We start from the raw sequence: 27,745 nt of genomic DNA on the forward strand, positions 1-27,745 counted from the left end.
ATAATACTTAATACATGTATAAAGATTACAAGCACAATATCTTCACAGATGCAGAACCTAATCACATCTTATATATTTCATTAAATATTAAAAATGGGGAAGAAGTCCAGTTCATCTACATTTTGAATTTTGTCTGATGATATGTTTATATTATTAACCTTTTATATATTTTTGTGTACATATCTGTTAATTCCACATTAACAAACTAAAAAGCCAAAATTAATTTATGAAAATTAGGAAGATTCAATTTTCATACGATACAATAAAATAATTAATCAAATTCAGCTGCTATTTGTTATTGGTTTTGGGAGAAATTATATGTATAGTTTACATGCTCTTGTTTCCTCCAGCTTCTTGAAAAGGCAAAGGTACAGACTTGAAGGCTCTGTACTTCCCCACATTGTTCAAATGCTCATTCTCCAACCTGATTGCAACACACCAAGCTATAACATAAAAATTCATCTTTCTTGATTTAAAAGTAAAATTTGAACCTGAAAAAGTTCCAAATGCCACGACGAATAATCTCTAAGATGGCAACAACAGCAACCAAAGCTCTTTTGTGCAAAAATGGAGCTTCTCTAATCCCAAGAACCGTCTGCATCCAAGCCAGCCTCAGCACCACATTCACCACCTTCATTTAATTTACAACATCTCAGTCCAACAGTTAATAAGTTGTAACATTCCACGAAAAAGAAAAGCTTCTGTGTTTGGTTTTAATTACCATGACAATGAAGTATGTGCTTTTGTGAGGGATTAAGAGTTTGTCACGAAGCCAAGGGTTTTTGGAGTTGGGGTTCATGAGACCCCAATCCATGAAAATGTCCCAGTATGTATTGAACAATGTGGCAATGGTCGACGTGGCTACAGCCACAGTAAGCAAGTACCTCCCTTTCTGCATCTCGAAGATTGTCCTAGTCGCAACCGCCAATATAGTCGAGAGATACTTTAGCGCGTTTAGGCCCTGATTTTTGTCTCTCTCCTCTACCAACCTCCTTACACACTGCAACCAAAAAAAAAAACATAGTTTTGAACATTTTGAAAATATGTTAAGATAAATAGGCAATCCAAGTACCAAAATATTAGACAAAAAAATCTAATATATAAATAGTGTCCAACTCCACTTATGATGATGAGATATTTTGAAAAGTAGCATTCCAAAAAATAAATTTATGAGGGTTTAGGTTTAAATCGGATAATATCCATATTAAAGGAATTTTCATCTGGTGACGAACATGTAGCTCTAATATAACTCTAGTCCAGGGAAAGACGTCTGATCGGTCTTTCATAACATATACAAACATTCCTTTTCATGTAACGTATATAGATCTAGTACCTGAGCAAAGCGGAACCAGTAAGGAACTATGGCAACGACAAGGTAGAGTTTTTTATAAATGTCACTCTCATAGCATTCATGTGTTCGTTTCTTGAAATCTCCGGCCCATCCATAATAGCAAACATAAAACAATAAGCTTCTAAATGCTTGCACCTGCCAAACCAAAACCTAATCAATGATATTCTAAAGAAACACACAAACTTGATAACCGGATCCTAAAACCAACCAACTCGTTACCTGGCTCGTTAATTGATCTGCGAGAAAGAAGTCCGGGAGAATAACCTAGCAATATACAACAAACTCATAAGCTCCGTGGAACAGCACACTACAGAGATTACTTGGACCGCACGTTACCTTATAGAGCGGGCTTAGAACACAGCGGATGACGGATCCGATGAAGAAATATCGGCTTGCCCGATATATTATATCGAATGGACAGAAAGAGACCGTCAACAAGCACTGAGATCATAAGCCAAAAAGAACATTTCACAGCTAACAACGTGGATGTACATTGATATCAATGATCAAGAACTTACGAAGAGAAGAGCTAAAGGAACTAGCTCCGTGATGACACTAAAACTTTTGGTTCTTGGATCCATTTCCATGTCGAGATTAGAGAGTACTCCTCCGAATGTTAGAACAGCTAGACCAGCGCCAACCAGAAGAACTTCTCTATAACCTAGATCGGTCCCATGCTCAAAACCAAAGATAAACGGGTAGTTTACTCTATATCTACCCCAAAAGTATATGTTTCCTGCAAACATAAACAGATGAACCGCAACGAACCCCAACAAGCTGCGGATAAAAGGCGTTACAATAACCGCGGACTTGAACTCGCAAAATGATGAATGTAACGTTTAAAACGAAACGAACCTGTAAAGAGGGAAGATGTTCTCCATATACTGATGTCTGCCTTCGCTTTTTGCTATGCCTCTTATATGTACAACAACGGCTATTGAAATTGCGAGAGCCGCAGCGCAACCAGACAAGAAGCCTGTAGACATGTAGATGATATGTTTTAGTCTACTAGAAAGAAATAAACCTTAAAGATTTTTGAGTACCGAGGCAGTATGTGACTCTGTGTTTCTCCCTCTTAGTTTTAGGCCTTAAAGATTTCATCCCGTCTCGGTGATTTCCATTGGCGAAATGTTTAATAAACGTGGCTTCCACTCTTGACATGAGCCTCGAGACCTGAAAATGTTAGAAGACTAAGTCTGGTTTTAATGTAACATGCAAGAGGGGTTGGTTGGTTCTTGTAATAACCTCATCGCAGCTGCCTAAATAAGAATGGTCCACTGTGTTTAGATAAGGCTTCGATGTATTCCTCGAAGTAGTCTGTGAAACATTACAAAAATAAAATATCAAATCAAAGCAATAACAGATGCTTAGGTTAGGAGGTTACAAACCTTGTCATACTTCTTTAATATCTTTGAAAATGCCAACTGATTCAAGAAGCTGTAAACACAGAGAGGGGTGATGAGAATACATATATAGTTTTTGGGAAGATCTAAAGAATAACAATTCTTACCAATAACTCTTTAGGAACCTAAGTTTCTGGTAGAACTCAACAAAAGCGCGGCTCATAAGCTCCTCAGCTCCCTTAAGCTCAACTTTGCTGAAGTTTTGCTGGCTTGTGAGACCCATGATCATGCTTTTAAGAGTTTGCAATGGAGTTTCCGCTTCGATCTTGATCTTTATATGATCCAATATTTCCACTGGAGCAGGTTTGTAGACTTTCTTGTCTTTCTTGTGTTCCTTTTGTTCCACTTCTTTGATCACTTGCAGTGGTGAAGTGGCTACACATCAAAACATTCACAAAAGTTGATTCTGGAAGTGACTTAAATCTCTGCGCACCAGTAAAATGCCACGTATCTAGAAACCCTTAATATAAAACTGTTATTTTGATGAGAGATAGAGCTAAACCTGGAGTCCTAGGGGTTGAATGTGGAGAAGAACTAGCACTAGAGACAGCACTAATGTTGGGAAAAACAATGTTTGGATTCTCAACTTTAACCCTAAGAGCGATCAAAACGTTTAGTTGTCTACTAAGCTCATCTGCTTCCTCCATAACACTCTCCACTTTCTGCTTATAGAATCTCAACACCTTGTTGAACTCTCCATCAAGCCGCCTGAAAAACTGAACGTCCATATCTCCTCCTTCCTCAGCTGAGCATAGAAACGTCGTCGTGTAGGTTCCCGTCTTGTCTTCGTTGATGAGAATGACTTGATCCTCGTCGTCGTCGAAGAGATGGTAATGGTGGTGGCGTTTGCTGCTTAGAGGATTGTTTTGTTTGTGTGATTTCTTCGGGGAGCCTCTGGATCGGTTGGTCAGACCGCTAAATGCGCGGTAGAGAGATATGGTTCTTGATAACCCTGTTGGACCGGTTTCCTCTCCGACTTGGTTTACGCCGCCGTTGGGTTGGAGCGACGGTGCGGTCTCTCCGTTTTGTTGAGAAGGAAGAGGAGGTGGACGTTGTTGTTGTTGTTTTTTTTGGTGGTGACGGAGGATCTGTTTGACGATGGCTTTGAGAGAACGGTAATCCATGTAAGCTTCTCGCCATTCTTGGATCATCTGCGTCTCGTATTCTTTTCCAAACTTCATCTTCTACCCCTGGATCTGGTTTATTTTTCCCGTAAAGATTGGATTCTCCTGGGAAAAAACCTAGCGGAAACAACAACAAGAAGTTCTTGTTTTTGGTTGTTAATCCTTTCTTTGTTTTTCTCTTGACAATCTCTATTTTTTCTATAAAAAATTGTTTGTGTAAGAACTGGAACTAGATCGAGTTTCACTAACGTCACATTCGAGTGTGTCTGACTATCTTTGTATGTATGTACACCACTTTTTAATATATCTATTTTGTAACACCTTTTAATGTATCTAATTATTTGGTTTTACATGTCATGTGTGAAAATTTATTTGTCAGAAGTTATCTTTAGATATAAAAGTCTATATATATATATATATATATATATATATATATATCGGAATAGATTGCAAAAAAGTTGTAAATCCATAACACATTAAATTCCTTAATTTTGGAGTATTCAAAAATTCAGGCTTCAGATCCCATATAAACGTTTGATAACTATCGATCCTAGTTCTCCAAATTATAATTTGCAAATAGATATCTATACTATGAAAAATAAATATTACTAGTAAAATTTGCGTTGAGAAATCCACTTAAATATTACCAAATGCATCTCCGACGACATCAAAATAAATTATATGACTGTAGGAAATTACTCCATCGTCAATCCCAACGAAGCTCTCCATCTTCCTGCTTCCCACAAAATCTATGTTACTGTAAGCTTTAGTTATAAATTATAATCTATGATTCAATATTGTTAAAACCGGATCAGTAACTAAACCGGAAAAGTTTTAACCTTAACAAAAAAGACTCATTGTTTACGTATAAAATGTATGTATAAGGTGACGTCGCCTAAAGGGCACAGTCAGCATCATGCAGAAAATGTGGAGTCTGGAAAATTCGTGTTTACGGCGATGGAAAGCGGCGATTACACAACGTGTTTTGTGTCTCCCGGTTTTAGACCTCCGGCCAAGTTCGCAGTTGATTTCGAGTGGAAAAGTGGCGTGGAGGCTAAAGATTGGACCACCATCGCCAAGAGAGGCCAGATCAACGTACAAACTATATATCTAGACCTTGCTTTTTGTTTGTGTGCCAAACCATATATATTAAAACCTAGCTAATTAGTTTTTCTCCGTTACTAAGCGCATGTCGATCACCGTATTTCTCTGTGTAATTTAATTTTAGTAAGATGATGTTTATGCTCAGATGCTGGAGGTGGAGGTGAGGAAACTACTAGACGTGACGGAATCTATACACGACGAAATGTTTGAACTCCGGGAGAGGTACAATTAAGCAATCGAATTTTAACCTAAAATGTTATTTCTTCTTCTTCTTCATTATCTCTTCTTTTGTTTTAGTCATAATTTTATTTGATTGTTGGCCTGTACATTTGTTGATGATAAGAGTATTTTGTGATGAATTGTTTACCTTTTTAGGATTTTACGTTTAATTTGGAAACACACAATTTCACTATATATACCACTTCAGACATTCATCAAATTTTATATTTACACATAAATGTGATCAAATATAGATAGAAAAACCTAAACGTCTTCTGGCCCAAAAAAAAGTATCAAGTAATTTTCTATGATTTCTTTTTTGAAATTCTATAAATATTTAAGCCTTTTTTAAAAAAAAATCTATAAATATTTGATTATTTGTCTATTTCATCATTCTGCTACTCATCTAACATACATTTTAATTAGATATAGGTTACAAAATTATTGAGTATTCGATTTACACGATCCATTTTAGGAAAACAAAACCAGTATGATGAGTTCGTAATCGCTAATATGAACTGTGACAGGGAACGGGAAATGCAGGAGCTAAATCGATCGACAAACTCAAGAATGGCGGCTCTAAGTTTACTGTCATTCGTGTTTACGCTGTCGGTCGCTGGTCTACAACTATGGCATCTCAAGTCATTCTTGGAAAGGAAGAAGCTTCTCTAATCAGACAAGTTGTTTATCTTACTTTTATCAGATTTTTGTGTTCTCGGTTTTAGTTTCTTTTTAGTAAAAAATCACTTTCTTTATCTTGGATTTTGAGAACTTTTTTTAGTCAAAGGATTTTGAGAATTAAACATTACACATTCTGGTTATCCCAAAGTCGTACTGATTAAAAGTCTTGTGTATCATCTTTTTTTCTTTCTATAATGGTTAACAGTGTTTTAAAATGCACTACCTGCTCACATGGGATAGACAAATCTCTCGTGCCTAGCCGGACGCCTAAACGGGGGCATAATAGAAATCATCACCATCACTAGACAACTCTAAATGCATAAAATCCTCTTGTAGGTCATTAACAGGACAGAAAGTAATATAATATAGCCGGATTGGTTAAACCAAAAGACATCATCACTAGAGAACGTATAATGCATATAATATCATGGCTTCTTGAAGTCTTAAAGAAGGTAGCACAATTTCGAAACAATAAACAAAATAACAGTTGCCAAAAACTAAAAAAAAAAGTGTGCGTTGGTTTCTTAATCAGCGATAGACACTTAAAGAGATGTAATCCCGGAGCAAGAAGGTTATTTAGTCATCGTATTCACGATGTCCCTTGTTGTGTTTGTAGTGATCCTTCTTCTTCTTACTCTTCTCATCATCACTGTCATGATGGTCCTTCTTCTTCTTCTTTTCATCATAACCATCACGATAGTCTTTCTTCTTCTTCTCATCATCATTGTCATAATGATCCTTCTTCTTTTTCTCATCATCATTGTCATAATGGTCCTTCTTCTTCTTTTTCTCATCATACTCATCATCATGATGGTCCTTGTATTGTTTCTTGTCCTTTTTCTTCTTCTCATAATCATCGTCATCTTTCTTTTTATCCTTGTTCTTCTCCTTCGTCTTGCTCTTCTCATCATCAGTGTTCTTGCCACTCTGCAACATTTAAATAACGATCAAAGCCAGAGGTTCTTCAAATTCATCCAAGATATTAGTTACCCCTCCAATAAAAAAATGTGAAAATCATTCAGATGTGAGGCAAGAAACGTTAGAAGAATGTTCTATGAGACCAAGATCAATGAATAAAAAAAAAAATATATATATATATATATATCACTAAAATATTATACATTCCATGTATATCCATTTTTCAAACATTTTTTCTTCCACAAAATCTACATGCAAAACGAAGAAATTAAACCACTAACTAATCAAAAAGGATCAAACTTACGTATTTTTTGTGGTCTTGGCTCTCTTTCTTATCAACATCATCATCATCATTGCGACTTGATTTCTTGTAATCTCCCTCGTTCTCCTTTCTTCCACCGTATCCAGATCCATGCTTGGTTTTGGGTCGGGCATAGCTACTGTACTCAGTGTTGAGAGCCTGGTTGTCATAAGCAGAAGGCTCGTGGCTGGAAGAGAACACGGGCCTCTGGTACTCAAAGGCGTCACCGGAGAGAGACGAGAGAGGGTAACAATTCTCTTCGGACGGCGGGAGTGAGCGGCCGTACGTCACGGTGATGTCATAGCCTCCGCTATACGGTGTTGGATCGTACTCGTCGAAGTCATCCACGTCAGCGTCGTCTTTGGTGTAGTACGGCATCGTTATAGAGTCTCCTTCTCTTGCTCCTCCTCCTCTGGTTGATTCTGTTGTGATCTCTCTCTCTATCTCTCACGTTGTTGCTCAGTTTGTTTCCCTCCTGATTACATGGCGATCACTACGTCGCCAAGTCAATTCTGCCACGTGGCTTTTATCTTTGTTGTCTAAGTCAAAATTAACGATGTGGCATATCCGGTCGAACCGAAAACATACTGGATTACCCTGACCGACGATCTTGAATCTTATTACAAGAAATAATATTTTACCACAAAAACAAGTTTTTGCATTTAAAATTACAAAATAAGATTTAACAAAAAATTAAAGATAAATATATCTATAAGATTTAAGATTTATGGTTATGGTTTGGAGATTATGATCTAGTTTTAGGGTTACAGATTTAAGATGATAAATATATTTTTACAATTATTTTATTTATATTCGATCGATTTATTATTAATAAATATGTTTTTATTTTTATTGAATATTTTTCGTATTTTCTTTTTATGAAATGTTTTTGTGATTATTAAAATTTGTTCAAAATATATCAACTAAAACTATCGATAAGTTTTTCAAATTGACATTAGTAAACTTATATTAAATGACATACTAAATAACTTTTGAAACATTAATTTTGTTCAATTGGGTTAAAGAGTCCCCCTTCACGAACTACGGAGTGCATTTGCAAATAACTGAAACCTAAAGGGTGAATTTCAAAATAAAAATATCTAACCTGATCACGAGAAAAATACGAAGAACTAAACAGAACAGCACACGGATGGTATGATTGGTTGAACAATACGAAACCTATTAACCGAGTTTAAAGCATCTTCCTTTCGAACAGCCCCACCAAGATTCTGTTACTACTAGGTTCCTGTCACTAGATAGAGAAGAAAGATGAGTTTGGAGAGAATGGCGACGAGTCGAACGGTGACGGTTGCGCAGGATGGTTCCGGCGACTACTGCTCTGTTCAGGACGCAGTTGACTCTGTTCCTATTGGAAACACGTGTCGGACTGTGATCTGTCTCTCACCGGGGATTTACCGACAGCCGGTGTACGTGGCCAAGAAGAAAAACTTCATCACTTTAGCCGGAATCTTCCCGGAAACAACCGTTCTTACTTGGAACAATACGGCTTCCAAGAATGAGCATCACCAGGTTTTTGAGGGAAACCTTTTTTTTGCTGAAAACGTTGGCAGGTCATCTGATTGGTTGGCTTGTTTGCAGGAGGCTAGAGTCATCGGGAAGGGAACGTTTGCGTCCGGGACTGTTATTGTCGAAGGAGATGACTTTATTGCAGAGAATATTACTTTTGAGAACTCTTCTCCTCAGGTAAATGTCTAAAGTCTCTACCTATTTTTCACATAGTAACGAGAGAATCCTACAAATCTTATGATTTATATATTGACCCTTGTACTTGTTATATATAGGGATCAGGGCAAGCTGTTGCGGTAAGAGTCAGTGCAGACCGTTGTGCCTTTTATAACTGTCGGTTTCTCAGCTGGCAGGTTCGCTTTTATAACGTCAAATGAATATGTTTCACAACAGTGTTTCACTATATACTGGAATTGATGTACTTGTTTAGATTTTAGATGCGTGGTATATAATCAAACACCACGCATCATTTAGCTGATGGCAAATGTTGGGGGGCCATAGACATTTTAGTAAGATTTTAACAAAAAAAATAATTCACAAATTTAGGATCCTTTTTTTAGTGTAAATCTTTTTTAAAAATTTGGAGGTACTATCTAGTATTTCACTTCGTTATGCCCAGGACCACCCATGGCTAATGGCAAACGTTGAAATGCAGGATACTTTGTATTTGCATAGTAGGAAACAATATTTGAAAGACTGCTACATTGAGGGAAGCGTGGATTTCATATTTGGAAACAGCACCGCACTCTTGGAACACTGCCATATCCACTGCAAATCTCCGGGTTATATAACAGCACAGAGCCGAAAATCGCCTCAGGAATCTACTGGTTACGTATTCCTAAGGTCTTTTATTTATATCAAGGATTAGTTATTTTTTTATGCCTTCGGACATTCTCCCAAGGAAACTCATCTTCTAACATACTTGTTGCAGATGTGTGATCACGGGCAATGGTGAGAGTGGGTACATGTACCTCGGAAGGCCATGGAGACCATTTGGGAGAGTGGTCTTTGCGTACACTTACATGGATGCATGTATCAGAAATGTTGGTTGGCATAACTGGGGAAACGAAGATAATGAGGAGAGTGCTTGCTTTTATGAGTACAGGTACATCATCTGAGATCTCTTTACTTGTAACAAGTTGTAAGAAACAAAGTTTTTGATATTGTGGATGTAAAAAACCTCAGGTGCTTTGGTCCGGGTAGTTGTTTGTCTGAACGGGTTACGTGGTGGAGAGAACTGATGGATGAAGAAGTTGGACAGTTTTTACATTATTGTTTTGTGGATCCGGATCAGGACCGGCCTTGGTTGTGTCCGAGAACGGGAGGCCGGACACCTTGCTCGGCGTAAGAGTTACATATTAGGGATAAGAAAGCTCAAGAAATTAAAACTGTTTTCTTCATTAAGTTAATGTGAATGTACATGTGATTCTGTTTATATATACAAAGTATAAGTTGCCTCCTTATAGCTGTATAAGTATAAAGGCAATATGTTCAGTATGTATATCTAATAGTACTTGAAAAATTGACACCAAGGCGTAGAATAACAAAGGATTTTATAGAATCTACTGTAAGCCAAAACAGAAGCCAAAAATTCAATATTACTCTCTGTTAGAAGGTTAACAAGAACAGGGCGTTTGGTCTAGTGGTATGATTCTCGCTTAGGGTGCGAGAGGTCCCGAGTTCAATTCTCGGAACGCCCCATCTTTTTGTTATTTTTCCCCTGACGAATCAATTAGCTAGGAAGAGCGGAGAAGTGACTATCTTCCTCTTCTTCACTGTCATTCAGATTCTTCATTTGCTTTTTACAGATTTTGATGAACTTGGTGGGGAACACAAAGCAAAACGTTAACAAAGAGCTTCCTCACCACATCAATTACAAGAGGTACAAATAGTAATAACTTTGATTAGCAGAGTCAAAACACCAAAGGCAGTAGTAAAACATACATTCAAGAGAAGACACAAGAGTTGCTCAGTAACATAAATATTTGACCAGGGAGGCTTCACCTGGTGAGTTTGAAATACAAGATGAAGATAATAGCAAGGACAAGGACCGTGATGATAGCCCCAATGGTCCACTTGTTCCTATTCATCCTCCTCGTCATTGCTGTCAATATCTTCTTGCTCTTCCCCACGTTATCATCAACTCCATGAAGCGTCTCATGTGCGCGTAAAAGAGACTGTCTCTGTCCATGCAAATCCTGAAGGATTGAAACACCAAGCTCCTCAGTCTCCAGCATCGTTTTCCGGCTGTCCTTGATTCTGTCTGTGGTTCTGCCTAAACGGTCTGTTGACATCATCAATCTCGATCTTTGATCAGCTGAAGCCTAAAAACCAAAACCACAGGAATCAAAGCATGTCTTAACAAAATGGTATCAAGAAACAAAGTATACATACCGTCACAGTGTCTGCCATACCAGCTTCTAGCAACTCGTCTCGAGCAGATGCGTTTAGGTGCCCAGAAGTAATTCTCTTCACTTCAGTCTTGAAGTTATTCAGGTCTGATTTGTATTCTCTTAGTTTCACAAGGAGGCTGGATTTAACACTTGGTGGAAGGCTTCTCACCTCAAGGTCCATCTTCTTAATCTGGATCAAGATGTAGTAGAGCAGTTATTAAAAGAACATGTCCATATTTTGATATTTGGAGCTACATAGATGAGGGGAGGGGACATTACCAATGTTTCCGCATCCTCAACTCCGGATTTGATTTCAGACAGCTTCTGCTTCTTTTGTTCTGTATAAGGAAAAGATCTAAAGCATAAAAAAAAAGCAGTGAAGAGTGATGATCTATTCATATATCATTATTTGTGTTGATATCACTTCCAATAATAAAGATTTGTTTTGTTCGTGTGGACGTAACCAATTTGGTGAGCCACGTTAAATCTCTGTGTCCGAATTACTTATTTGTGTGTTTCATCATTTTGTTTCTGGCATCAGCTATAACAATTTAATTATTCATAGTCGCATTCTATCAAATTTTTTACCTCCATCAAGAGCAATAGCTGAAGTACATTTCTTGGAGAGATTTGCAGAAATCTCACAGTATTGCCTCTCGTATCCTTCGAACACGCGACTCATCGTTCACTAGTCTCTCAATTATTAAAAAACCTTCAAAACAATCATACAAGGAAAAATAGAAATGAGCTAACGATGATTGATCTCTGAAACAACATCCTAACTAATTGATCATACAAAGTATGTAACCGGTTTAATCATATATACAAAACCGGTTTTAATAATAACATCCAATCCTCGAATGATTATCGTCTACTTTGAGCTAGATCGTGGAAAACAACCTCGAAAATGAAGCCCGAACCAGAGAAGGCGATGTTACAGAGACGAAGGGAAGAGGAGATTACGGGACGAGAATTGATCGGTGAAGAAGAGGAGCGCCGGCGAGGGGATGTTGATCGACGCGGAGATCCGGAGACGGTCACGCGATTCTGGAAACAGAACGATAAAAAGATTAATTTGTTTTTTTGGTTGTAAATGATAAAATAGAAAATTGGTTAAGTTTGTTGAGAGATTATACCGGACGGTTATGAGTATGGTTTACTTAATACACTAGAGCACATGTTCATTTTGTTTATTAACAAGAACTAAGAACTAAGATCCTCGTCTTGCGCGGGATTAACATTATATATAAAAATTATTTTATGTATTAAATATTTTAACATATTATCAAATAATAAATACATATTAAATAATTAAAAGTCAGTAACTATTAAAAATATAATTAAATTGGTGCGAACATATAAATCAATTGTATTAATCCAAAAAAAAAAATTATTTGATAGGATATGTTATTAAATTTAAATGATACTAACATAGATAATATATTTTAGTATATTTTTAATATTAATGTCTATTAAATGATGATCTCTACTCATATAGTTTTTTGATCATTTGTATATTTTATAGAAAAAAATTTAAATTAATGATAACAAAATTTTCATTGTGGGATTAATAGTTTTAGTAATTTATAATTTAAAAAAATAAGTTGTCAATGATCGTTCAAAACTTTTATCAAAAAAATTGTTCAAAGTAAATTTTGAAACTAAAATATTATATTTTATATGGTTTATAGTTTAATTTAAAACGATATATATATTAATCTTATTAATTAATTAAATTAGACTTTTTACTTAATTTTTGTAATCATTTGTATTTTTTCATAACAAAAATTTTAAACCATAGATCATAAAATTTGAATGTGAGACTTTTAACAGTTTTAGTAATTTATAGCCGTTTGTAAAAATTCAAAATATAACATATACATAAAAATCTAAATTTTTATTATATGGTTATTGTGGTTGTTTAATTTATTTAATACCTTAAAATTAAACAAATAAGATAGAAGATACACTATTTTTATCAAATCTTTATTATTCAAAATCATTAATTGTCATATATACTTTAGCCACATTAAGCAATTCCGTAAATTTTATTTAAGGAAATAATAAAGTACATTAATGATGAATTTATTGTTAGTTTAATAAAAAACTTATTATATAATTAGATGGACAAACATATTTCTCTAATGATTCTAAGAATCATTCTAGTGATGACATGTGGCTACAAAAAGAAGTTGTAATGCTTCTCAAATAATATATAGGGGATAGTACTAGGTTTTGACCCAAAAAAATAAAACAGAATAGTACTCGGTTCAGTGATAGTGATATGAGTCAACATCTTACCAAATCTATACTATTAAAGCAGGATCCTATTGTCATAATTACCTTAGGGGCATGTTTCTTTCACTAACATTGCATGTTTCATTAAGGGCAATTAAGTAATATTAATAACAAATCTATATTGGGTCATTATTTTTGGATCCAGCCCAAATCAAATCTCTCTTGGGCCATTTGGGCCTATTAAAAAATCAGATTCAATTCTCACTTTTTTTTTTCTTTGGACCATTGAGTCCAAATTCAAATAATTTTTTTTCAACTATTCTTAATTATTATTTTTTTCTTTTCTTAATATAATTTAAGCATTCATAAAAATAATTGAATTTTTTATTGAAAAGTATAAATCTTTATTAAAAGTATATAATTTTTTAATTAAAATATTAACCCCATAATAAAATTAATTTATCAGAGTTATACCAACTTAATTCATTAAAAAAATAAAGTTTAATTTTTTTAACATAAATAGTCATTTAAAATGAAATACGATAAATAAAGATAAAATTTTTAAGTCTTTTATAAAATAAAACACAAATATATGAAAATGTGACATTTACTAAATATTTGTCAATTAAAAAAAAAACAAAAATAAACCCGCGCTTTGAAAGCGCGGGTCAAAATCTAGTTAAGCTATTAATTGCAATGAATATAGATTTGACTTTGAGAGTGTTTCAAAAAAAAAAAAATAGATTTGACTTTGAGAATCTTTGTTATTATGAGAAAACGTTTTTCACTATCTCAATTTTTGTAGTAAGAACTAAGAAGCATGCCACGGTCTACATGGGTTGTGGTACCACCGACGATCAACAACCCAAGATCCTTAGAGAGTTTTTTGACAAAATGTGGGATCCGCGCGTCTAAAAATTTTAAAAACCACTTCCAGAAATTACCAATTAAGGATCGGTAATTAGGGGGTTTTGGCACTGTTTGCGGACCCCACCGATACGTGGCAACCCGCAATTAGCTTATTTTTAATTTAAAAAAAAAAAAAAAACACTCTAAGGATCGCTTATGCGATAATCACGGTCTTAAAACATTATATATTAGGAATAACATGAAGATGTAGTGCTGACTGGTTTGAGAAGCTATTAGAATTGATCATGATATATGCCAAAAGACGTGGTAGTACAAGAAGTAGTACATGAAGTCATTCGGGAAGCTAAGCTGTGAGGCGACTACTGAAATACATAAGTGGATAACATGGGCTCGACTTATACAAGCCAATACGTGGCTATTGAGTTGGGTACACATCTTAAATAGTATATTTAAGATGAGGAAGAACTTCCTTATTCTTAACAGAAGAAAAAGGAAAGATTGCTAAAAATCATAGGTTTAAGGTTTTGGCAATCAAATAAATACTAGGAAGCCGTCAAAGAAAAAGGCACGCGCCCAAGGTATTCTTGAGAGAGACACACAGGTGTGTGGCGTCGTCCCACTAGGCAGATGGCGAGATCTGTTGGTGGTTTAGTTGTAGAGAACTATGCTCTTCATAATAACAATAAGTAGTAGTTGCTGTAACCATTGTAAACTAGATAAGAGTGGTAGGCACAAGTGTGTGTCAGATACCATATAGCAATTGTAGGTTGCGGTCTTTTCCAGTGAATGGTTTCTGGACGTGGTCCCGAGGATGTAGGAAACGAACCCCGTTAACAAATCTCTATGTGTTCTTTACTTTATGCTCATACATGTTATACATGCACTCGAACACATACTAGCCACAACATTAACATAACATAATCCAAAACATTATAAAATGAACATCTAATCAACATCGTTGTCACATAACACTAATAATGATCTTGGATTTCATGAACAATTAGGATAAGGAATGCCACAAGACGCTAGGGCCAAGCGACCTTGCTCGGAAGTAAAATATGGTTTCAAAGCTGGATTCTTTATGAAATCACAAAAACATGGTTCTTGTACTTTCAGATTCTTGCAACACTCTGGCTTTAATTTATCTCCAATGAGTATGGCTGGAAAGCATCCTGTGATATCGATAGTGGTGCAAGGTGGTTTCGTAGATTGGGGTTTGATGCCTGTTGAGTTGATCGGTGCCATAGACGACAAGAAGGTTACAGCAAACGCGATGCGTACTAGTGTTGAAAGCTTCATGCCTTTTGACTTTTCTCTCTACTACCAATGCTTTTCTCTTTGCTTATCTGTGTTTAAAGAGATTTTTATCAGTATGTAGTGTTTAACTAGGGATGGTGAAACAGTTATATATATAAGATATGAGCATCTGAAAAATATGAGATTGTGCAATGAATCATTTCTAAATATATATCAAAAATGGAAAGCAATAATATTTGAAAATTTGTTTAGTATATATATCAAAATTAGAAAGCAATATTTTTATTGAAACTAAAATATTTTTTACCTCTCTTAACAAAAGTCAATCAAGACATGAGTTTATAGCCAAGATGGAAGAATCCAAGTGTATCATGGAAACATCTAAGTGTTTATGATATGTATATTATATCTACACTTGGTATCCAATCATCACTAACCACGGGGCACCAAATACACAATATGTCAACTCCTTAATTTCACAAACAATTAGATGTACAGTGGAACTTAACTTGAACTTACTAAAACTGAAAAACATTCCCAAATAAGAAAACTTTACTACGTTACTAACAAAGCCATTTCTTTTTCTTTTCAGTCTAATCTTCTGAGCAAGTACTCCACTTGAACTTCTTTTGTCAAAGGCATAATCCAATCTCCATACAAGTGCCCCACCAAGATAGGACTGATTTTGTAAACATGAGACTCATCAACCTCTTCTTCTTTCTCCTCTATGCCCACTTTCACTTCTTGCCCGTATGTTCGTGTTTTCATCTCAACTCTCTTCTTCACCGCCTCCTCCACCGTCGGGAACGTCAGCATATCCATCAACGCAACCTTATCCTATAGAGAGAGTGAAAGCACATCATAAAATTTGTGTATAAGAACTATGGAGAAGTGGATACATACTTGTGCTTTGATGGCGGACTCATATGCCTCAGGCGACGCTTGGAACTTGGCCTCTGCCACAAACTTACCATAATGGATCCTCTTTGAAAGAGACTGCAACGGGCATTAAAAAGATCATCAAACCTTTGTTTCTAATAACAAGCAAAAGGGTTATTGGGATCTTTAAAAACGAACCTGAAGGCAGATAGCGTCACATACAGCTGTTGAACCGTAGTTACCATCATCCCCTTTCCTCACTAATCTTGGGAGAAGGTCTCTAAAGTACATGTTCCATATCTTCTTGTTTATGTTGATCGAGTCAGCAGCAAAATGCAAAACCTACTTGACAAGAAACAAAACTGAATCCCCTTAGCACCTAGTACACCCAGGGGCCCGTCCATAGGCCAGTGACCTATGACCCCCAAGTTTTTTAAAAGAAATTACAAACAAATAGGCCACCAAATTTATATAATTCTTTAAATATTAAATCGGTCTCCAAATTTTTTTTAAAGAAAATTACAAAGAAATAAACCACCAAATTTATAAAAAAAAATTATATTAAATGGTCAATGGTCTCCAAAAATTTTAAAATAAAATTTCAAAGAAATAAGCCGCCAAATTTATATAAAACTTTTTTTATATTAAATCGTCTTAGATCTCAGGGCCGGCCATCAACAAAAAAACACTAAAGACCTTCGGGTACTGGAGAGGAGGCAACATAGGCTCTGGCAAATCCGCAGGGAAGTAAGGATGTTCATCAGGGCTCTGGAACCTACCAACCTATTCATCGAAAAAGGTTCCGTCAGGTAACCATAATCTCGAGATATACATACCATTAGGGATTTTTATCATTATTACGTTATTGTTTTACCTTAGCGTGAAGCGTCTCAGTGCCTTTGACCATGTACTCAACCAGAGAGCCTTTGAATCCATCCATGTCGAAAGCAGTGGTATCATATGTATCTTCGTTGTAACAGTACTTGGCTCTCTCCAGCAGACCGAATATAATACTGTCCTCTTGTCGGATCAAAGAGTTTCGTATGCCTTCGAGAGTTAAGCTCTCGCTTTCGTCCACTCGTTTCTTTCTTGTTGATTCGTACCCGTTGAGGGTCGTGACGGCGTGAACGGAGCTTGTTCTGTAGCGTGGTGGCTTTGAGGGAGGAAGAGAAGAGAGGACAGAGAAGGAAGGTTTGGATAACTGAGGAGGGGGTAGCACGCGTCGATGGTCGAGGAACCCAATCGCAGGGGAGTAACAAGATGATCTCATCGACAACAGTGACGACTCCATTGATGAGAAAAAACAGAGGAGGTGGAGAAAACAGAGGATCGAGACAGAGGATCATGAGCAGAGGAAGTAGAGATGTTTAAAGGAATTAGACATTTGGGGGTAGGTGTGTAGTTGGTGAGGAGAGAGAGAGTTGGTGGAGTCAGAGGAGAAGAGAGAGAGAAAGGTAGGCTTGTCGGCGTACACGACTTTAGCCCACTAAAAAGTGTTATTATTACAGTACATACTATTAACTCTACTATTAATGTTCATTCATTTCAAACTAGTATTTATTATGACAAGTCTTTTTTTGGCTAAAACTACATCCCATGTAAAACAAGAATTTTTTACTTCTCCAAGACACTTTATGTCTTTGGATTTACATCCCAATACACTTTTTACATGTGACAACCTTTCTTTTTAGTTAATGTTTTCTATGTCCGTCTTTGGAAAGTAAAAAAAAAATCAAACTGGTTGGAGCCTATTGGTTTACCTATTGTACCAACCACTCTCTAATTCGAACTCACAATCCTATTTTCTTATTCTAAAATCGCAGCATTTCTCAAGACGCCCTTTTTGCGATGATTTTTTAGAACCCTAGATTCGATTCTTCACTCACTCTCTTTCCATTCTCGCCTCCGCAACACCGCCAACCTCTTGCTTCCGAATCAATCCATCTCTGTCAGTCTTCTCACTCTTCCATTGTCGCCTCTGTAACCCCACTATTCTCACGAATCAACACCGCCGTTCTCAGTCCTTCCAGTTCAAGTCATGCAAGGTTTGTTTCTTCCTAATCTACATCTTATATGTTCGGATCCAGTACTGTATGTTTCTATTACATGTTTCATATTCGAGTTTCTTCCTAATCTACACTATCAATTTCTTGATTCAAACCTAAAGAACACCGTTTTGTGTTTGTTTCCTTTTACATATTTAGTTTACTTTCTCGTACCCAAAAACTCGATTTCACCGTTTTTATATTTGAAAAAATAAATTTTTACGTCAGAAGGTTTTGTGGACGATATATACGTCAGATGATTTTGTGTACGAAGTACAAGTAAGGATACTTGTAGACGGATTCCAGAATAAATACTTAGGCCGACCATAATTTAAAAGTTCGTATGCGATCGTTCCCCCACACTCAACACAATAAATTCACCTCTTTATCAAACTGACCTACTGGTCAAGTTTTAATTTTGGCCTTTGGATGGAAAGCACCAGATCGAGATCCAACGGTCAAGAATAAAGCACTTGGATCAATAAACCTTACAAATTAATGCCTCATAGGAAACAAATAAACCAAACCAGAAAACTGAACCGATTTTCCTTTGGGAAACAAAACAAAATCGTAAAGGGAAGGAAGGACATTATTGTCCGAAATATTGCCTGGCTCCAAGGAAAGTGTGTCACATGTTCAATGTGACTCTGAGTGAAAAACAAAAGACAAAATGTTCCCTTCTATGTAATCAACTCATAAAACAAAGCAAGTAATTTTTGTGGTGTTACTTATTGGTTCGAGTGCCGTCATTTATTTCTTGTTTTGTTGAGTGCCATCGTTTTAGTATCCAAAAATATATATGAAAAATCCACTATTCAGTTTATAAGAGTTATGGAGTTAATTGTAAAGATTATTATGAGAGTTATACAATCGGTTTCCATATCACATTATTTTTTTTCTAAACATCATTGAATTTGCAAATAGTTGACCATAAATTAGTGAATATATTATTTACATCAATAAATATCCAAATATGAGGTAGAACTTTTTTCTTGTCATCATCAAAGAAATGCACGATAAGAATAAAAATGTAGAAGAAAATATTGAAAATAACTAAATGCCCAAATTTTGTGATATTTTATACTTGCTATATCATTTACTAAAAGTTTCTAAAACATATTTCTTAGATAAAAAAAAATATTTCTAGGACCGGCCGTCCGTGGAGGATGCTTTCACCTGCACATGCCACTCTATCACATTGCTATATGTTCACTCAACATGGAAGGTCTATCTTTGAGTCTTGTCAGGGTTTGAATATCCAGAGGTGACGGTCAGCTGGAATGATCTGGACAACAATAAACTCTTCTCGCCAGGGTTGGATTAGAGTTGGGATAATTACTGAAACTAGAATAGACAATGGTATATGATCCTCTAAATGCTCCGGGCACTACAGTAGCTTCATTGATTTTGAAAACCCAGTCTATTTCATCAATCTTTTGCTCCATCTCATACACGTAGACGCCTTCCTCAAAAGCAGCGGGTCCCTTGGAGAGTGGAAATACTCCAGAGAACTAAAAAAGAGTCTGAATATCATCATATCCTAGCCATTCGTAATTGGATTTCTCGATGATCTCCTCGATCCTTGGATCTGAGAGAGAGAGAGAAAGAAACTATTATAAATACAAAAGCTTCGATAGAAAAGAATGTATCTCTGTCTGAACATCTGAACCAACAAAATCCAAAAGGATCATTCTTGGATAACAAGTAACATAAGACAAAAAGAAAAGAATGTATCTCTATTTTAGAGGTGAAGGTTTTCCGCCATGAGAAGAGAAGCTTCGATGGTAACTCTGGATACTTTGAAAAAACTCTCGATGATGATGATGGAGAAGAAGAAGAAGAAGGTTTACTTCACAAAAGCTCCACCTCCACGATAATACTAATAAACTCTTTAACAACATAACCACCTAACTAACGCTATCTCCACGTCAGCTTTTCTTATAACTGATTTTTAGTACTCTTCCTCCGTTCCTTCCTCTTTGGCACTTATCAATACCCCTGAGGCCCTGACCAATGAGAGCGGGTAAATTGCAGACATCACTTGCCACGACAGATTAAAGCATGTGCGCACACATTGCTGAGTTTATGTTTGATAGCCTGGGAGGTACATCAGCGTTTGGATTGGATTACATGACTGAGAGGTTTTAGCACTTCTTTTTTGGATTACATGAGTTTTTTTTTTTGCTATAAGTATTGTTGATGACTGAGGTTTTAGCACTTCTTTTGGATTAGATGCATCTTCTTTTTTTTGGCTATAAGTATTGTTACTGGCTTGTGATTTGACATTGTGGTTATCTTAGAGAAATGGAGACTACTTTCTTAAGAAATGCTTAAGCTTGATTTGAGAAAAGAGAAAAAATAACTAACTCCTCTACAAATTAGCTTATAATGTGTAAAGCTAAAGGTAATCGAAGTCTACAAATTAGTTTCTAATGTGTCAAACTAAGGGTAATCGAACTCATTCAAAATCACAGATGACACTATAAACACATTCTAATACTAAACAACCACAGTAACTTACCACCACATTCTTTCTCCTCCCAGTTCAAATACTAGTCCGGTAATACCCATTTCACCTTTGGAACACACTTGACTTTATCAACCACATATTGGGGAAATAAAGCTCCAAAGTCGTAGTAACACCTTGTCGATACGGAAAAATACTCTTCTTAGCCTCATCTTCACTGCAAAACAAAATAATCTCAAGATTTAAAACGGAAAAATGTATGATGATTAAAAAAATTGGGCTTGGAGAGTACTTGCCGACAATTTGAGCTAGTTTTTTGATGTAGTTTTTCTCTATCTTTTGGGCCACATATCGTTTTGATATATCTTTCTATCTCTTGCACTCACGTATCGTTTAGATGTAGTCTCTTCAAACTAGGTGTTGATGTAGTCTCTCCATCGCTGAAGACACAAAGATTATATTATATTCGATCCTAAACAAACATACACTAGAAAGTCTCAAACGCCACTCATCCCCATTGGCCATTGGTCTTGCATGCTTATACCATATCCTTGTTTTGACTAATCATGGATCCGTCTCGAAAAACATTGAGTTCTTCCATCGATTTTTCATTGTTTTTGAAATTTACCTTTTTGATTTTTATGATTATTTTTTTTTATAATCGTTTCTTGCAAAGATAAGATTAAATAGAAGATATAAAGGTCCAATAACAAACTATCAGCCCCTTTAAATGTATAAACGAGGCCCAATAGATTGGTCCATCTTCATCATTGACTTATCAGAATCCTCTCTGATTCCACCCCTCTGCCTTCTGCCAAGTTCTGAAAAGGCTTGTCCTCTACTCCGCGACACATCGAGCCGAAGCTAATCTACTCTCTTTCTCTCTGCAGCCACATAACGTTGGCTGTTAAGTTTTTTTACTTGAATAGTTCTTTAGTCATGGTTCAATGTACTAGTTAGTTATCTCATTCCGGTTAACTAAAGTCTATATATAGACACATACATTGTAACGAACACTAATGATGAATAACAGAATCTCATTTCATCATGTGATCAACCATGAAGATGGGTGTAACAAGAGAAGATCAAACTCCCAGGGAACCTCACTGTGAGTATAAGTAATAATCCTAACTTCGTGAAAAGGTTAAAAAAAATATGGTTAGGTGATCCGGGAACTTGAACTGTAATAGGCTTAGTGAAATGTACTTGGTGGATTTCGTATTTGTATTTTTTTTTTTCTACCACATGTGAGGTTTTACTGTTTAAGCAACTTAAGAGGCAAAAGGTGAGTGGCCACTAGGCATACACATCATCCAAAAAGTTGATAAAAAGATTTGTCTCTTATCCAATTTCCAAATGTCTATCTTAAAAATTAAAATACATCAACACCTTTGAAGTTGAAGCATATCTATTGCCCATCCTTCTGACTAGGATTTCTAGAACCAGACTCATTACCTCTGACTCTCATCTATCCACTATCTTATATGTAAATGTTACTTTTATGCTCTGTCTTCTCTTCAGAGAAACTAAAGTGAACTGAGTCAGAGAAACAAAGAAGGTAGAAAGAGAGAGATGGATGCTTGTTTTCTTACCTCAAGATCAATCTCTGGTGTCAAAGATCTTGTCCCATTCATCAAAACCAGAATCTTTTCTTGTTACCCCAGGAGAAACTCCAGCCAGTTTCTCACCAGGAAGGTTGCTTCTCCAATCTCTATAAACTGTAAGTTGTTTGAGTTTCACAATCACAATCAGCTGTTTCAGGTCTAATGAGAGTATTGTTTTGCTTGTGTAGGTTCTCTTTCGGATTCATGGAAGCCACTGGAGGATGATGCTGATCTCTTCAAGGACTGTGTCAACAATTCTACATCAGATGCTGCTGACTGGAGAGAGTTCAGGGCAAGGCTCGTAGCTGGAGAGCAAGCTGCAGCCCCTGAGAAGGACTCTAACAAATGGGCACACAAGATCCTAGAGCCAGAGACAGGATGTCTCCTAATAGCAACAGAGAAGCTAAATGGAGTCCACATCTTCGAAAAGACGGTGATCCTCCTCCTCTCCGTTGGACCCTCAGGTCCCATAGGAGTCATCCTCAACCGCCCCTCGCTCATGTCAATCAAGGAGAGCAAATCAACGGTCCTAGACACGTCCGGAACGTTTTTAGACAAAAGCCTCTTCTTCGGTGGACCTTTGGAAGAAGGTTTGTTGTTCCTGGTGAGTCCTGGCGAGGACAACGAGGTTGAGAAGAGCGGAGTGTTCAGACAAGTGATGAAAGGGTTGTACTACGGGACGAGGGAGAGTGTAGGATTGGCTGCAGAGATGGTGAAGAGGAAGGTGGTGGGGAGAAGTGAGATGAGATTCTTTGATGGGTATTGTGGTTGGGAGAAAGAGCAGTTGAAAGCAGAGGTGTTGGGTGGGTATTGGACTGTGGCTGCTTGTAGCTTGAGTGTTGTTGAGGTTGGTTCTGTTGTACAGAGTCAAGGTCTTTGGGATGAGGTTGTTGGTCTTATTGGACCTCAAACTGGCTCTGTTATCTAAATTAAAACTGTTGTATATGTTTCATCTCTAATTTATTAATACGAGTGTTTCTCTACTTTCTATATCATGAGTTACTTGTGAAAAAAAAAAATTAATACATATCTCGGGTTACTTTTGAACAACTTAAATGTTTTCAAGTAAATGCTTAATATTTTTCTAAATTTGTTACGGTACGAGAAAAATCAGAAAACAACCATTAAAACTCCGAACTTTCAAATTAAAGCCAAAAAAAAATTCCAACTCATGTTTAAGTCCAAAAAACCATCAACTTTCAAATATCGGTCGTTTTAACTCTCATATTTTGTTGACTCGGCCAATTAAGGAACTCGAATAGTCAACTGTTAAACTCGATTAGAAAAATAGACGTATGTTAACGATATTGTTTTAAAAACTGATTAAACATTAATCAAACAACGTCGTTTGGTTTTGTAAACACTTAAAACATCAGTTTTGGAGAGGAAGATGAAGTCGATTTGTGGTTCTAGTTTCACGAAAGAGATGATTTAAGTAATTAAAGAAGCAAAAAAACCATCGTTTGAGTAAGTTTTTAAAACATTAACGTTTAGAGAGTGAAAAGACATCTATTTTTATAATTTAGTTTATAGTTGACTATTTGAGTTTCTTAAATAGCCAAATCAATAAAATATGAGAGTCAAAACGACCAATATTTGAAAGTTGAGGATTTTTTTAGCTCAAACATGAGTTAGAGGTTTTATTTGCTTTAATTTGAAAGTTTGGGGTTTTAATGGTTGTTTTCTCGAGAAAAATTACATAGACGGGACTCTCTACAACCGGCAATACTAATTGCCTTATTCAGATACTTTCAATAGCAAGATCACGAGGAAGGGGAGTTTCTGATAACAGAAACTCGGTTCAGAAAACATAACCAATCTCATGGTAGCTTCATTCATCTCATGTCTCTCAAACTCGGTCATAAGATATCTTTTGAGTTTCTTCTGAGCAAACAAAGATCCAAAAAAAAAAAAAAAATTAAAAGAGAAACTGAAGAATGCAAATTTGAGTCATCATCATCATCTTGTTCTTCTCTTCATCCACCAGAGGATTGCAAGTCTTGATTACTTTAGTTAATATCCACTTGAGGAACGATACCACCAGCTTGAACTATTTGTTTCTCAAGCTGCAACCAACAAAACAATGCCCATGAAATTTTTTATTCATCCTTTCACCAAAATGATTCACTAAAAGCAGAATCACCACTCACATTGAACATATCTTGAAGCTTTGCCTTTAACGTCTTGTATTCTATATCCACTTGCTGCAGACATCTCACACACCTGTAAGAAAACATCAGAGATTAATCCACAAATCCTTTCCATACAAAAAAAAAAAGATAAAACTACTCACCCTTCATAGTTCTTAGCCTCACAAAGTTCCTTGAAGTTAATACACAAGCCTTTAACCCTCTTGGCACCAACACTGCACATTAGAAACAAAACAGAGCTTCATCAATCAAGATAACTAAAGATTACGACACAAAAAAAAAAAAACATACCTTGAGCTACTACCCTTCAACTGATGAACATTAGCACCAACCTGACAAAAATCTACAGTTCCTATCTGGTCCCTGAAATAAAAAACACACGCAATGATGACGATGATGATGGTCTAGCAGATGTATGAATAACATGTATGTGAGCAGGAGACTTACAAAGCTCTAGCCATGTTACCGACAAGCTTGACACAATCATCAAAGAAGAGAGAGAGAACCTCAGCCACAAAATCAGGACTTCCATCATCTTGCAGACTTTTCAACTCAGTAAACTGATCATCCAGAAAGCCCTTCACAGCCAAAACAACAAACAAATCAAAACAAGCAACGATCTAACAAAACCCATCACAATTTTCCGAACAAAGATTCAACCTTTATTCGCTTTAAGCATCTCTAGATTCAGTTACCGTCGATTATCTATGTGTCCCGACCAAAAGGTTCAATCTTTATTCACTTTAAGCATCGCTAGATTTAGTTACCATCGATTATCTATGTGTCCCGACCAAAGACATGTCGTGGAATGAAATGGGTTTTTGTGGGGGGAGTGTGATGAATCAAACCTGTTGGTAGAGAGAAAGGATGTAGTTACGATATTGCATCTGCAGCTGAGCGACGTGAGCGTCCATGGGGTAGAGAGAGAGTGAAGCGAAGAAACTGAGATCAAGAGAGAGTTGTCGTTTTGTTTCTTTTGGACTGGGTTTGACTTGAGTTTCTGAAAAATAGCCAATCCCTAGAGAGAAGAGACTTTTTGTCCTTCTTGCAAATTATAACGCCTCTCACTCTTAAAAAAGACTTTTTAACTTAAAAAAAAGAAAGAAAATAAGACACTTATATTTCTTTACAAAATAAATATATCTAAAAAGCTGTTTTGTCAAAATTTATTTCTATACATTTGAACCACAATTTGATTAGCCATTTACATGAACGTTTTTTGTATAAGTTTTTGTTGTTTCTATAAAAATGTTTAATATATTTAAGTGGATGAGCAGAATAACAGACTAGTTAAAATTTTAAAATAAACAAAATAACCTCATGGAAAAGGCAAATAAAAACCCATTCCCTCCTCAAAATAACCTCATGGAAAGTCCAATAGGAAAATAATTCAATGGAAAAGGCAAATAAAAACCCATTCCCTCCTCAAAATGAAATAAGCAAGAATAAATAGTTTTGAGGATAAATCAGTCAAGACATTTTAGAATATTTTAAAGATCTTCATTTGCGTTCATATAATATTACTAGATTGTTTTTAAAACATGATAACAATACAATTAAAATACATTGAGATATGTAAATTAGTTTATCCAGAATGTGAATTCTTAGTTCTCAGTGCACTTCACCGAATAATACTTCTCAACAAGCTCAATATATTCATTCAACCATTCTGTATGTCAACAAAGTTCTATATGTTATGTAAAGCAGAAAATAGACCACATAGATCTCTAATCAAAACAATTTCTTCTTCAACACAAATCCCAAAACTTCTTGCGCAGTGAAGTCTTACTTATACTAAAAGTTTTCCACCATCTCAAGTACCTATGAGACCTCCTAAGCTCTTGATAATGTCTTCTTCAGAAGCATACCATTTGGGTATAATCTTGGAGGCGTAAGGATACATATCATTAGCAGACTTCTTGATGGTATTCTCCACAACTTCAGAAGCCAACGCAATTTCTGCAATAGGTCTCTGTTTGGTCTGAGATAGCTGACAGATCATGAAGATGATGGCAGCAAGAACCGACTTAGGGTTTCTCCTGATATCGAAATTCTCAGCCATTTCAACAGCTTCTCTAATAGCCTTCCTCTCTCTTTCGCTCATGTCGAGTTTAGAACAGAATCTTCGAACAAGTTCTCCTGTCTTCATCATCACCTGAGGAGCGGCATCAGAAACAGCCTCGTCCTGATCTGACCTTAGGAGACGCTTTATCGCCATACTCGCCTTGTTAATATCCTTCAAACTCACACCACTAGCCACCGTGGAGATCTCTTTCAACGTCCTCGAGAGTTTCAGCTCACGGCAAGCCGTTGAAACCGAGGCCGCGCAGAGAGCAGTTAACTGCTTCCCTCTCCGTAGCTTCTTGCTGCTGTCAACATCGAACTTGGAGACGATCTCGCAAGCCCTAAACTCGACGCCGCTTATTAGGTCAAGATCTTCAGTCATTCTCTTGATTTCGTTGCACGCTTTCTTGAACAGGTCTTCTTCCTTGTTCCTGGCGAGGCTCTGCGCCCGGGACAAACCGAGTAAGTCGTTCTTGGAGACGGAGGAGAAAGCGTTTTCTTTGATGATGGTGCCGATACCGCCGGATTTGAGAAGAGGGTTGGTCGGAGCGCCGACGCGGTTAGGGTCTTGGTCGCTGTTGTCGTCGTTAGCGAACGTTCTCCATTCTTGGCAGTCGTCGATGTAGTGATCGGAGATGACGAGGCTGCACTCTGTGCAGATTGTGTCGCCTGTTCTTAGGTCAATCACCGTTTCGGTAGCTTTCTTGCAGTCCAAGCAAGTCTCCATTCTCTTAAGATTTGATGGTTTCTTTTTTTCTGCTTGGTGTAAGTCTTTTGTTGTTGTTGGTGGATGGATTGAGATTTGAGGATTGATTTGTTATCCAAAGAATTGTATTTATAGAGGATGGAGACGGATGAGAATAGAGTAAAGGTAAGTTTCCTTTTTTTTTCAAGTAGTGAAAAGGAAAATTTCCTTTTTCGATTTGTTTTTAAATTCCATCAATTAATTTAGTTTATTATCTCATTTTTATTGTCACGGTTTCAAGCAATATATGAAAATGTTTATTGGTCATTTATTTGCAAATAATCTTTCATTTATTATGCATCTTTTTCGTTAAAATTATATGGATTTGTATCTTAAACATATCTTATTGTTTTATCCACTAATAAAAAATAGTAAAAAGAAAAAACTATTTATACATAAAAACAC

At 36.3% G+C, this 27,745-nt stretch overlaps 9 protein-coding genes and 1 non-coding gene across 12 annotated transcripts; 4 read left to right on the plus strand and 6 right to left on the minus strand.

Moving 5' to 3' along the window:
* Positions 1-111: 111 nt before the first annotated feature.
* On the minus strand, positions 112-4,097 carry LOC106399371 (phosphate transporter PHO1 homolog 9). The gene is made up of 13 exons (XM_022709205.2): positions 3,257-4,097; positions 2,862-3,129; positions 2,740-2,788; positions 2,597-2,668; positions 2,395-2,524; positions 2,207-2,327; positions 1,870-2,128; positions 1,688-1,792; positions 1,571-1,615; positions 1,334-1,486; positions 722-1,000; positions 492-631; positions 112-424 (listed from the first exon to the last, which is right to left on the minus strand). The coding sequence occupies exons 1-13, from the start codon at positions 3,933-3,935 to the stop codon at positions 328-330; spliced, it is 2,397 nt and encodes a 798-aa protein (XP_022564926.2). The 5' UTR covers positions 3,936-4,097; the 3' UTR covers positions 112-327.
* A 137-nt stretch (positions 4,098-4,234) lies between these two features.
* On the plus strand, positions 4,235-6,051 carry LOC106363999 (transmembrane emp24 domain-containing protein p24delta11). The gene is made up of 5 exons (XM_048767073.1): positions 4,235-4,259; positions 4,507-4,637; positions 4,764-4,973; positions 5,128-5,204; positions 5,729-6,051. Exons 1-5 carry the CDS (start codon positions 4,235-4,237, stop codon positions 5,871-5,873), a joined length of 588 nt encoding a protein of 195 aa, XP_048623030.1. The 3' UTR covers positions 5,874-6,051.
* Positions 6,052-6,282: 231 nt separating this feature from the next.
* Positions 6,283-7,727, minus strand: BNAC09G02000D (uncharacterized protein At5g39570). Its single transcript, XM_013840275.3, has 2 exons — positions 7,105-7,727; positions 6,283-6,809 (listed from the first exon to the last, which is right to left on the minus strand). Exons 1-2 carry the CDS (start codon positions 7,477-7,479, stop codon positions 6,459-6,461), a joined length of 726 nt encoding a protein of 241 aa, XP_013695729.1. The 5' UTR covers positions 7,480-7,727; the 3' UTR covers positions 6,283-6,458.
* A 569-nt stretch (positions 7,728-8,296) lies between these two features.
* Positions 8,297-10,189, plus strand: LOC106399823 (pectinesterase 31). The gene is made up of 6 exons (XM_013840274.3): positions 8,297-8,631; positions 8,701-8,805; positions 8,904-8,981; positions 9,284-9,471; positions 9,560-9,733; positions 9,814-10,189. The coding sequence occupies exons 1-6, from the start codon at positions 8,371-8,373 to the stop codon at positions 9,974-9,976; spliced, it is 969 nt and encodes a 322-aa protein (XP_013695728.1). The 5' UTR covers positions 8,297-8,370; the 3' UTR covers positions 9,977-10,189.
* A 67-nt stretch (positions 10,190-10,256) lies between these two features.
* On the plus strand, positions 10,257-10,328 carry TRNAP-AGG. The gene has a single exon. It is a non-coding gene; the product is annotated as a tRNA-Pro (tRNA).
* A 180-nt stretch (positions 10,329-10,508) lies between these two features.
* On the minus strand, positions 10,509-12,150 carry LOC106397382 (vesicle transport v-SNARE 13). Of its 3 annotated transcripts, none has more exons than XM_013837966.3 (5): positions 11,922-12,150; positions 11,610-11,733; positions 11,301-11,359; positions 11,023-11,211; positions 10,509-10,952 (listed from the first exon to the last, which is right to left on the minus strand). In XM_013837966.3, the coding sequence occupies exons 2-5, from the start codon at positions 11,701-11,703 to the stop codon at positions 10,629-10,631; spliced, it is 666 nt and encodes a 221-aa protein (XP_013693420.1). In that variant the 5' UTR covers positions 11,704-11,733; positions 11,922-12,150; the 3' UTR covers positions 10,509-10,628. The 3 variants fall into 3 exon arrangements, with proteins under 3 accessions (XP_013693420.1, XP_013693421.1, XP_022564815.1); XM_013837967.3 differs by having other exon boundaries at positions 11,610-11,709; positions 11,985-12,037; XM_022709094.2 differs by having other exon boundaries at positions 11,985-12,003.
* Positions 12,151-15,706: 3,556 nt separating this feature from the next.
* On the minus strand, positions 15,707-17,722 carry LOC106397521 (chorismate mutase 1, chloroplastic). Its single transcript, XM_013838113.3, has 5 exons — positions 17,140-17,722; positions 16,962-17,048; positions 16,464-16,607; positions 16,290-16,382; positions 15,707-16,223 (listed from the first exon to the last, which is right to left on the minus strand). The coding sequence occupies exons 1-5, from the start codon at positions 17,554-17,556 to the stop codon at positions 15,975-15,977; spliced, it is 990 nt and encodes a 329-aa protein (XP_013693567.2). The 5' UTR covers positions 17,557-17,722; the 3' UTR covers positions 15,707-15,974.
* A 4,392-nt stretch (positions 17,723-22,114) lies between these two features.
* Positions 22,115-23,371, plus strand: LOC106401902 (UPF0301 protein Plut_0637). Its single transcript, XM_013842513.3, has 2 exons — positions 22,115-22,497; positions 22,570-23,371. Exons 1-2 carry the CDS (start codon positions 22,350-22,352, stop codon positions 23,307-23,309), a joined length of 888 nt encoding a protein of 295 aa, XP_013697967.1. The 5' UTR covers positions 22,115-22,349; the 3' UTR covers positions 23,310-23,371.
* Positions 23,372-24,093: 722 nt separating this feature from the next.
* Positions 24,094-25,574, minus strand: LOC106399414 (histidine-containing phosphotransfer protein 2). Its single transcript, XM_013839898.3, has 6 exons — positions 25,380-25,574; positions 24,979-25,109; positions 24,823-24,894; positions 24,675-24,746; positions 24,532-24,604; positions 24,094-24,447 (listed from the first exon to the last, which is right to left on the minus strand). Exons 1-6 carry the CDS (start codon positions 25,443-25,445, stop codon positions 24,391-24,393), a joined length of 471 nt encoding a protein of 156 aa, XP_013695352.2. The 5' UTR covers positions 25,446-25,574; the 3' UTR covers positions 24,094-24,390.
* A 519-nt stretch (positions 25,575-26,093) lies between these two features.
* LOC106400511 (plant-specific TFIIB-related protein 2-like) lies at positions 26,094-27,569 on the minus strand. The gene has a single exon (XM_022710475.2). The coding sequence runs from the start codon at positions 27,320-27,322 to the stop codon at positions 26,345-26,347; it is 978 nt and encodes a 325-aa protein (XP_022566196.2). The 5' UTR covers positions 27,323-27,569; the 3' UTR covers positions 26,094-26,344.
* Between the last annotated feature and the right edge of the window lie 176 nt (positions 27,570-27,745).

Source organism: Brassica napus, chromosome C9 (assembly GCF_020379485.1).
Source record: "Brassica napus cultivar Da-Ae chromosome C9, Da-Ae, whole genome shotgun sequence".
Lineage (NCBI taxonomy): Eukaryota > Viridiplantae > Streptophyta > Magnoliopsida > Brassicales > Brassicaceae > Brassica > Brassica napus.